This window comes from Lucilia cuprina, chromosome 6, assembly GCF_022045245.1.
Source record: "Lucilia cuprina isolate Lc7/37 chromosome 6, ASM2204524v1, whole genome shotgun sequence".
In the NCBI taxonomy this organism is placed as follows: Eukaryota; Metazoa; Arthropoda; class Insecta; order Diptera; family Calliphoridae; genus Lucilia; species Lucilia cuprina.
In genome coordinates, this window is record NC_060954.1 from 3935148 (window position 1) to 3946459 (window position 11312).

General features: G+C 30.7%; 1 protein-coding gene across 1 annotated transcript; it reads right to left on the reverse strand.

Annotated features, from left to right (window-relative positions):
- Nucleotides 1-514: 514 nt before the first annotated feature.
- LOC111683870 (transmembrane protease serine 9) lies at nt 515-4168 on the reverse strand. Its single transcript, XM_046954750.1, has 4 exons — nt 3919-4168; nt 1348-2347; nt 1135-1239; nt 515-1069 (listed from the first exon to the last, which is right to left on the reverse strand). Exons 1-4 carry the CDS (start codon nt 4150-4152, stop codon nt 525-527), a joined length of 1884 nt encoding a protein of 627 aa, XP_046810706.1. The 5' UTR covers nt 4153-4168; the 3' UTR covers nt 515-524.
- Between the last annotated feature and the right edge of the window lie 7144 nt (nt 4169-11312).

Below are 11312 nucleotides of genomic sequence, written 5' to 3' on the forward strand. Positions count from 1 at the left end.
CTAGTCATAGTCTAGTCATAGTCTAGTCATAGTCTAGTCATAGTCTAGTCATAGTCTAGTCATAGTCTAGTCATAGTCTAGTCATAGTCTAGTCATAGCCTAGTCATAGTCTAGTCATAATCTAGTCATAGTCTAGTCATAGTCTAGTCATATTCTAGTCATAGTCTAGTCATAGTCTAGTCATATTCTAGTCATAGTCTAGTCATAGTCTAGTCATAGTCTAGTCATAGTCTAGTCATAGTCTAGTCATAGTCTAGTCATAGTCTAGTCATAGTCTAGTCATAGTCTAGTCATAGTCTAGTCATAGTCTAGTCATAGTCTAGTCATAGTCTAGTCATAGTCTAGTCATAGTCTAGTCATAGTCTAGTCATAGTCTAGTCATAGTCTAGTCATAGTCTAGTCATAGTCTAGTCATAGTCTAGTCATAGTCTAGTCATAGTCTAGTCATAGTCTAGTCATAGTCTAGTCTAATCTAACCTTAGGTGAAAATTAATTAAAAAATCTCTAATTTCATTATAAAGTCTTTATTTTGTACAATATTTGGCTTCCGGTGTCTTATTCCTAATCCACTTCAAGTGCGAAGAAATCCTCGTATTCACCGAAGGTTGATTTGTGGCGCAAGCAAAACCATAACTTACAATCCCCACCGCATATAAACGTTCTCCTCGAGCATACAATGCACCGCCCGAGTCATATTGACAAGTATCACGTCCAGGTGTATACGTGCAAAAGGCTCCAAATGGTAAATTTCTTACAATATTTTGACACTCGTTGCGTGATATTACATCCAAAGTAGTCTTTAGCAAAACGGAAGATTGTTGACCACCAAATGAAGTGGTGCCCCAACCGGCAGTCTCGACACGTTGTCCAGCATACGGTATAGTACCGCTGCCTTCTTTGAGGGTATAAAAAGGAAGACAAACTGGGCCCACACTACGATTCCATTCGATGGGATAACGCGTTTTTAGTAGAGCAATATCATTGTGAACTTTCGTGGAGGTGGCGTGGAATTGTTCATGTAGTATGATTTTAATAAGATCGTATTGACGGGTGTAAAACGAGTCCAGAACTAGGATAGGGAAAAACCATTTATGAAATTTATAGTTCTATTAACTCTTCCTATCATCCACTTACCTGTGGACAAATCATGTTCTCCCACTACAGCAGTCAAATATTCAGGTCTACTAGTTTCCGGTGTTATATAACAATGGGCAGCCGAAAGCAAATAACGATGATGAACTAGAAATCAAAAGAAAGCAAAGAAAAACTGGAATATCAAAAACAAATCCCTATTTAAACCAAAAACTGTCTGTGTCAAAAGCGGAAACTTTAACAGCAGAAACTTACTTATAGTGGCGCCACAAAAAATCTTTTGATTTTTTATGGTCATTACACCAGCCATTGAAGGAAATTCATTGATACCTGCCACCCCAGAAGCACCGGCTATTTTCAACGAAGAACTCCAACCACACTCACACTGTGTCTCAAGGACTTCGACTAAACAAGAAAACGAGCCACCACCTTGGCTGTTGCGAGTCGTATGACTAAAGAGAGGTGAGTGTGTTGGTGTTGGGGGAAATGCTGTTTGCTTAGAACTTGTATAATCTTGGCCGATAATCACTTTGGCAACACGTTTTGTGGAAATCTTATGCGTGGCAATTGAGCCATTACGCCACGTGTTGACCGGTAAAAAGTCATAGAAATTTAAAACACTTGTTGGTTTGGACGATGTTGTTGCTATTGTTACAGGTGGCTTAGTTGTGGTTTGAGTTGCAGTTGTTATTTTTGTTGCAAATGCTTTTATGTCAATTTTGCTTGACAACAAAGCCACCACATAAGCGAACGAGTTTGTAAAATTCTTATCCTCTTCCTTCTGCTGCTCTTGTTGCATAGTCTCTTTTATGTTTTCCTTCTCATCTTCATCTGAAGATGTTAAAAAGTAAGTAGTTGTGGTCTCTGTTAAAGGTGCTTGTGTAAAGGAAGTTGTCAATAAATTGGCCGGTAAGGCAATTGATGATGATGTTGTTACTTGATTTACATTGAGTGGTCGGGAAGTTGTAGTTGTTGGTTTAGCTGTTGTTGTCGTCATTTTTCTTTTCTGCTGTTGTTTTTTGGTTTCTGTTGTTGATGTTTTATTTCTTTGTATTTCTTCTTCACTTTCTTTTACGAAATTTGGCAGTATTCGTTTGTAATAGGGTGTCGATATGTATGACAGTACTGCTTGATTAAGAAAACTTTTTCTTTCCATTTTACCAGTGCCACAAAAATATTCCGAACCTGTTAATACTTCACTGCCCTCACGATTAAAATAGAAGACTTCGTTGACACATCTGGTTGCAGATTGTGGCTAGAATATAGTTCGAAATAGGGAATGACATTTGAATTGGCTTAAGATTTAAAACTTGACTTAGGACATTCTACAAATAAAACAAAGTGGAACAGAGACAACTTTAGGAAAAAAGAAAGATCCTTCTGACTGTTGTGCTCAACTAAAGATACAATAAATCTTATGTGAAGCTGGGACAACTATTCGAATTAACGCTAAATGAACGACCTGAAGAAATACTAGACAGAAAGATCGGTTAACAAAACAACTTCTTAAAAAATTTGCCGATCTTCTAAAGTTTGGAACTGTGTTTATCTCTTCCCTATTCAACTGAATGTTGCAAGATCGGTTAACAAAACAATTTGTTGAAAATTTTGCCACTTCAGAGTCCAGATCTTGCACCATTCGTCTTCCAAACAGTGTATATGGAATACTGATCAAGACTTCAGTTCTTTCGGGGATCGAGTAATAGTTTTTTAATCCGAATATATTTTTAAAGATCTGCATCCCCACGTACATTCAATTACTTTAAATTTGGTATGATCACTATCGTACGATCTTTTATGGTTTGAAATTGTGTTTATCTCTTCGCTATAAAACATATACTGGATATCTAAACACGAAACACGAAGAAACAAGAACATTGAGGTTTGATATTTGACTTATACAAACTAACAGTTTAGCTGTTGTAAAGATCTTCTCTGAGGATCACTTCAATAAGTATTCACACTATTCAAGATCAAGTTGAACAATGATCTTCGTGATTTAAAAGACATGTTACGTACTCTATTTGTCAAAAAGCTTTTACGAGAACATGGAAAAGGATCTTTATACTATTTGACTGATCACATTTATATAGAAATTTTGATGATCGGGAAGTATTAACAAGATCTCGTTTCGAATCCAAGGGTTAGAAGTGAGGGTTAGTGTGATGAAAATCATTAGAAAAAGACACTTCAGTTCAACCGATTTAAAATATAGTTTATATATATATAAGAAATGTACACATTATGATCTGCAAACTACTTAAGGGGCTGATGATGTAAGTGGACTATAAGATGACAAACATCATCATAAGATTTCAATCAATTGGATCTCAAATGTTAACAGACTATTTTTGTGTTGTTCAATTGTTTAGAGTTCATGTTTACATTGATGTTTGGGTCTTTTCAAGCTTAACCCTTTGTCATCAATGCGATCGCGAGAGAACAAGGCAATTAGATTCGAGTTATTAAGATACTTTCCTAATTGTGGTCCAAGTTAAAGTTTCTGCTTACAAGATCGTTGATTCATATGCAAGATCGTGTGCTGGACTTTGTCAAACATCTGTCACGAAATATCGACTAATACAACGAGTTAGTTTCTATCAGAATCATATGCAAGATCGTTGATTAATATTCAAGATCGTTTTATGAGCTGGACTATATCAAACCTCTGTCACGAAATATCGACGAATACAACGAGTTAGTTCCTATCAGAATCAAATTAGGATAGAAAGAAAATCTATAGCAGAGCAACAATAAGAGGGTTTAAGGACTTCGAATCTGGTTCTTTAGCTTTTACACAATTTCACATTAGTTTCCATTTCTTACCGTATTCAATTTAATATTGCAAGTAAATTTCAATTCATAATCCTGAGGAGCTTTTAACACATAACGACAAGACGAACCAACAGGATATTTTCCAGGATAATAAGGGGAATTTAGATATAATTTTTCACCAGCTTTCATTTCCACTTTATGATTACACTGATCAAAAAGACATAAAACTTGATTAAGGGAAAAACACAAAATAACAACAATATTTCTCCAATAAGATAAAAACATAATGCTTTCTTATTAAAAATAGTCCTTATTTTTTTAATTAAATTTATTCGCAATATTTTTTTTTCCAATTTTTTAGTTATTCTTTAATAATTTTTTTGTTAATAATTTCTAATTTTTTCAACTTTCTTCTTTCACTTCTCACAAACAACTGATCGTTATTTTTTCAAACTTGTTAAATTTAAGTTTTTTCTTAAAAAAATTAATTTTTTATTTATAACACTTCCTACCCATGAAGATTAAAAATATCAATTTGTTTGAAATTTACACCATTCAAATCAATTTAAGATCATTATGAACAAGTTTTTTTCTTTGTCTTTTATGTTTTGTTTAACATCACGTGAGTTTGAATACATGCTAAGATCGATCATAGACAAAAGATCGTTTTTATTTTGCAGTTTGTGTGCTGTGAGTGTGTGTGTTATTAAATACCGGCTTATTTAAGTGATATTTTGAAAAGAGTGTCTAGTATTAACGAGACTAAATAATAAACAAAAAAATCTGACATGCCAGGCCCACCTACACCGCCAACAACAACTATGAAGTGGGTCAGTAAGACAGTAAATGTGAGGTAATTATAGAAATAGTTAAGCTTGCTGAAAAAAAGCTAGTTTTACTAAAAATGTTATTTGTATAAAAAAAAAGCAACCAATAAATAACTCTTTAAATGATTTTCCCTGCGATCTATAAGAAAACTTTTAAAAAATTCTTCTTCAATTTTGCTAAAATTTACAATTTTTACAACTTAATTATATTTCTTTAAAATCATGTAAGAATCTAAAACATATTTCAAATTTTTCTCCCTCCAAAACGAGTAAAACCTAAATAAACAGTTTACAAAAAATTAAGCGTTAAATAAAGCGCTTAACTTTCATTCTCAAAATATAATCTCCATGAAAATGCCCCTACTTTGGTATCCTTTTTTATTCATATTGTCTTACCCGCAAACAAAAAATTGTTTTTTTATTATATAAGTTAGTCAACCAAACTTATATAATAAAAAACAAAAAGAAAAAAGTCTAGTACAAAAAAATATGTACTCTTAAAATATTTATTTAAAAATTTGTTTGCTCAAACAAGAGGTTTAGCCCAGCCAACAAAATGTTTAAAAAGTCACTATAACAACAATAAAAATGTCTAAGATTGCAAGATCCTTTAAGACAGAAATTCTATTGATCAAATTAGGAAAATCTGTGTTAGCTCATATTTCCTAACTAAAAGGATTTTTATATAAAATCGACTCTAAATCGTTAAAAAACGCTCCAACCGACCATTTCTATGAAAATTTGATTGTGACATGAACAAACCAACACATCCTTAAACCACGCTCCAATCAAAAAAAAATTATATGAGAAAAACTAAAATGAAAAAATTGTATATGAAGATCCTTAAATAATGCTCCCACCGACAAAGTAAAGAAAATCTGTGTTCACTTTTTCCCTCAGAAATGGATTTTTATGAAAACCTTAAAATCGGATGTAGATCCTTGTATAGTGCTCGCTGAGGAAGTAACAAAAATATCGGCTGTGGGTCGAAAAGAGGCATCAAGATAGTCATTTAGTTAGTTAGTAAGTAAGTAAGTAATTAAGTAAGTAAGTAAGTAATTAAGTAATTAAGTAAGTAAGTTAGTTAGTTAGTTTGTTAGTTAGTTAGTTAGTTAGTTAGTTAGTTAGTTAGTTAGTTAGTTAGTTAGTTAGTTAGTTAGTTAGTTAGTTAGTTAGTTAGTTAGTTAGTTAGTTAGTTAGTTAGTTAGTTAGGTAGTTAGTTAGTTAGTTAGTTAGTTACATAGTTTGTCCTTTTATTGAACCACATCCTTTAGCTCCTACTATATCCTCTATCCACATCACTCCTTCATACATCCTCATAGAAAATAAAACAATCGTGTTCTTGTTTTAGCACTAATTTCATTTATTTATTAAATATTTTTTCTCGGTGGTATTCTGTTGTGCAACCTCTTCTCCCATTAAAAGCTTTCTTTTATTATAACTGAAATACATAAATGTTTTTGTTGTTTATTAGCAAAAAAATATAACGAACAACAACTATAATAACAAATCATGGTAAAAATAAATATAAAGTATAAAAAATTAAACTTTATTTCGCCATTTTTAATTTCCTACTCCTCTGTGAGTGTTTGTATAAAATACACGCCAAAGGACAATAACTAACTGAGGATAATAACATTTCGAAATGAAGAAGAAATAAAAAAAAGCGGAAACAGAAAGAGGAACCACTGTAGATGGTGAGGCTCATAAGAGGTATTTGGCCATATTTTAAAGCGGAGTAGAAGAAAAAAAACTTAGATTTCAGCTTACGTTTTGCAACAAACAGCGAAAAGCTAATAAAACAACAAAACTGTAAAAATGTAATAAAAAAATTAAAAAGAAATAAAAACGAATTAAAATCTAACGAGTTAAAAAAAAGGAATAACAACAGACAACTGTGATGACTACAATGACTCTGGCGAAAGGACATGTGCTAGCAGGGTTTGCTTGTTAGTATGCATAGTTTTTTTTCTTTTCTTTTTGAAGATCTTTTTTTTTGAAAATGCTAAAAATGACCATAGATGATGACGGCTAGTTGTATATTGGGTAGTTAGGTAGATTCTTATGAATATGTGTGACTGTATTTTTGTCTGTACGTTTTAATATTAAAAAGGACCTACTACTACTACGTACGTGTTCTTTAATGGATTTTTTCCAGCGTACAGGATGTTTTTTTCTCTTTATAGTTGTTTTTAAGTATTTACGCGTTAAATGGTGGATATTTTTTTGGAGCGTGCATACTTCACAAAAAAAATCTTTATTTATTTTGTATACAAAGACAATTAAACAAATCTAGGGATTATAGTTATATGTTTTTTTAGATTTTTTTATATAAATTAACAAAATTAAAACATATTTTTTTACAGAATATTGTTAGAACTGAAATTGAAAAATATTAACATTTTCCTGTGAAAAACATAAAATTAAAACTTTAATTGAGAAAATAAAGACAATATGACACTTAAACATATTTTTTTATGAAAAAACATGAAAACTTTAAAATCTGCTCTAATCGACAAAATAAAGACCATCTGTGATCGGCTTTAGATCACTCCTATCGACGTGATTATTTATATTGTACATGAATAAGGGATTCTTATATGAAGACTCTAAAATCGACTTATGATCCACAAATTAAGCTCTAATTGATAAAATAAAGACAATCTGTGATCGGCTGTAGATCTTCAAATATCACTCCGATCGACGTGATCATTCATACTGTACATGAATAAGGAATTTTTATATGAAACCCCCAAAATCGACTGTAGATCATTAAATAACGCTCTAATCGACAAAACAAAGACAATCTGTGATCGGCTGTAGATCTTTAAATATCACTTATATCGACGTGATCATATCATATTGTAAATGAAAAGGGGATTTTTATATCAAACCCTAAAATCGATTGTGGATGGTTAAATAACGCTCTAATCGATAAAATAAAGACAATCTGTGATCTATGAAAAATGGATATTTATATGATCACTAAACTAAAATCGGCTGTAGATCCTTAAATATCACTTCAAACGGTAAAATAAAAAAAGTCTCTGCTTATTCCTATTATCTGTAAAAATTGATTTTTTACTACTTTCAAAGCCTGACAATGGTGATGGTGTAAAATTAATCTTTTCTATGTTTTAACTGCTTCTTTTCATCTCAAGTGACCAAAACGATAATCATTTCAATTTAGTTAGACACCAAAAACTGTTTATTTCCCAACAGAAACACTGAGAAAAACGAGAACATAAAACGCCAATAAAAAAATGAAAAGAAGAACATCAACATCAAACAGACATAAATACAAAACAAATAGTAAAAAAATAAATCCTCATCATTATTATCAAACAGACATACATACCACCCAATAGCAAGGACTATACATAGAAGAAACTTACGTTTTTTTCAACTTTTTCATTTTGCCAAAATATTATTGTACGCGTTTTATACAATAAAGTCAATGGTTTACGGAATACACAAAAATTTTCATTTTTTTTAGTTTTTTTTTTTTTTTTTGGAAAATAAAATTTTTGTCTATTTTCCTTTTTAGAACACAACTCCCCCTGGCTGTAGCAGCCAAAACATGGCAACCAAATACCAATTTATCAAATGACCAAAAGTAATATAAGAAAAAAAACGAAACGTCCTATAATGATTGGAAAGAGTTTGAATAAAGACTACGGGTATATGGTCACTCCATGTTCATACAACACAAACACATACAAATACTTGAACAAACGCATACAATAACAAATACGTTCTAATGGTCAGTTTCAGTTGTTACCCTGTTTGGTTATTAGCGTCAAAAAAATGCTTTAGTTTTTCTTGTTTTTTTCTATGTATGTAATTTAAAATCGTAAAAAGGGGGTAAACTCATTTATACACACAATAAAATATAGAAAAAAAAACGCTTAAATAAAGCAGGCTTAACATGAACATTTCTAAATTTAAGCTGTTGAAGGCAGAAATGGTTTGGGCATCTATATCTAAAGAACTAAAATCAATTTTTTACAAAATCCAAAAGAAAAATACCTTGCATAAAAAGTGATTACAGATTTTCTTTAGTTTGTCGGTAAGAGTGATAATTAAGAAGTGTATAGTCTAGTCTATAGTCTAGTCTATAGTTTAGTCTATAGTCTAGTCTATAGTCTAGTTTATAGTCTAGTCTATAGTCTAGTTTATAGTCTAGTCTATAGTCTAGTCTATAGTCTAGTCTATAGTCTAGTCTATAGTCTAGTCTATAGTCTAGTCTATAGACTAGTCTATAGTCTAGTCTATAGTCCAGTCTATAGTCTATTCTATAGTCCAGTCTATAGTCCAGTCTATAGTCTAGTCTATAGTCTAGTCTATAATCTAGTCTATAGTCTAGTCTATAGTCTAGTCTAGGCTATACTATAGTTTATAGTCTAGTCTAGACTATACTATAGTTTATAGTCTATAGTCTTCACTATAGACTAGACTATAGACTAGCCTATAGACTGGAATATAGACCAGTTTTTATAAGTGATCATAGCCGATTTTATGTTTTTCTTTAAAAAATCCATTTTTTAGGGAAAATATGAGTGATCACAGATTTTAAGGTTTTTCATTTAAAAATCCATTTTCCATGGAATATATGAGTGATCACAGATTTTCTTTATTGTGTCGTTTAGAACGCTTTTTAAGGAACTACAGCTAATTTTACTTTTTCCATTTAAATATGATTTTTGCAAGGAATTTATAAGTGATATCTAATTTTCATCATTTTGTCAATATTTTTATAACAATCAATTTTTTTATTTAAACTAAGGTTTGTGTCTTTGATAATTATGTTATGACTGTGTTTGACTATAGATGACGCTGGTGATAATTAGTTAAGACATGTACGGGTAGTTGACTACACTAAGTTTAAATTGTGAGTATTGCCAACTATTGTAGTTGATATGTGTACCACCGAATAGTAGAAAATAATTAAGATGAAATAAGGAACTTTATTTGTGTTTAAATTTCATTCATTTGATAACTAAATGTCTCTTACATTAATATTTGAAAATCAGAGAAATGTCAATATTTTTCTTATCTCTGATTAAAAAGATCAAAGATTAAATGGAAAAAATATTCTTCCGAGATTTGTCTATAAAACCCGCATACATAAACTATATCTTTAACCGTTCATATCTAACACACATCATAAATCATTTTAAACATTTCATAATAATGTTCATTATTTTGTCAAACAATTAAATATAAATTCTTATTTAATTTTTGTTAGAAAACGATTTTAAGGAACAATTCTCCAACTAAACCCCTATAGAAATATATTATTTAAAATATCCTTGAAAGACATTTAAAAAATCATTTAAATAAATTCTTTAAAATAAAATTATATAATTTTTCTTTATACATAAATAAAAGCCTGAGAATCTTATGTAAAATTTGCTGTTAAAACCTTAAAACAATCCTGTAATTCGATATACTTAAGTAAGGATTTAAAAAGGATATTTAGCAGGTTAGTTTGTGAATGTAAAGAAAATCTTCTCAAAATAATTGTTCTTAACTGGACAAAGGCTATTGCTTTTCTTTTTGCTTTAAAATTAGAAAAAAAATCTAAAAATACCACAGCAGGTAGTTAAGATTTTGCTTGTTCCTTTTTTTGTAAAACCATCGATCATTGATCGTTTTTTTTTCTCTCTTTTAGTTTTCAATGATTACATGGAGGTGGATATTTAACAAAAAGCGCGTTAATTGGATAAAGCAGTATTGATTAGTATCTATTTTATAGGAATTTTTCTGGTACTTTAAGATCGAAAGAATGAAAATACACTTGAAAGAATTTCACCGCTTAAGAGAAATCTCAAGGGCATTGAGGGTGTTGTTATTTGTTTTCGATTACAATTTGTTATGGAGTGTTAGGTTGAGTTAGGATAATGGTTTAAATAGCAAGACCTCACACTGACCGGTCTTTAGGGTTTTGGGAATTATTTACAAAAAATGGTTTTTAGAAATAAATTGGCAATAGTAGAAAATTGCGGAAGTAGTTTTGTAATATAAAATTGATTGTTTACAAATTTATTGTAACAGGAAGTAAAAATTAAAAAAAAAAAACGAAATTTCAGAAAGATTGTCGAACTAGACTATACACTAAACTATAGACTAGGTTATAACTAGACTAGACTATAGACTAGATTATAGCCTTGTCTAAAGACTAAATTATAGAACAGAATATAGACCAGAATATAAATCTAAACTTCAGACCAGACTATGGTCTATAGACTAGACAATCGATTGCAGACTTGACTTTAGTCAAGACTATAGACTAGACCATAAATTTCACTATAGTCTAGACAATAGATGAAACAACAGAATATACTCTATAATAGACTTTAGACTATACTATGGACTAGATCTATAAACTAGACTATAAACTAGACTATAGACTAGACTATAACCTAGAATATAACCTAGACTATAGATTACACTACAACCTAGACTATAGACTAGACAATAGATTTAAGTAGACTTCAGACTAGAGTAGACTATAGACTAGACTGTAGACTAGACTGTAGACTAGACTATAGACTAGACTATAGACTAGACTATAGACTAGACTATAGACTAGACTATAGACTAGACTATAGACTA

Coding starts and splice junctions, on each gene's coding strand:
- LOC111683870 (XM_046954750.1), bottom strand. CDS start 4,152: ATGTTTTTATCTTATTGGAGAAATATTGTTGTTATTTTGTGTTTTTCC. Junction 1,240..1,347: donor TTTTTGTGGCGCCACTATAA/GTAAGTTTCTGC, acceptor TTTGATTTCTAG/TTCATCATCGTTATTTGCTT. Junction 1,070..1,134: donor AGAACATGATTTGTCCACAG/GTAAGTGGATGA, acceptor TCCCTATCCTAG/TTCTGGACTCGTTTTACACC.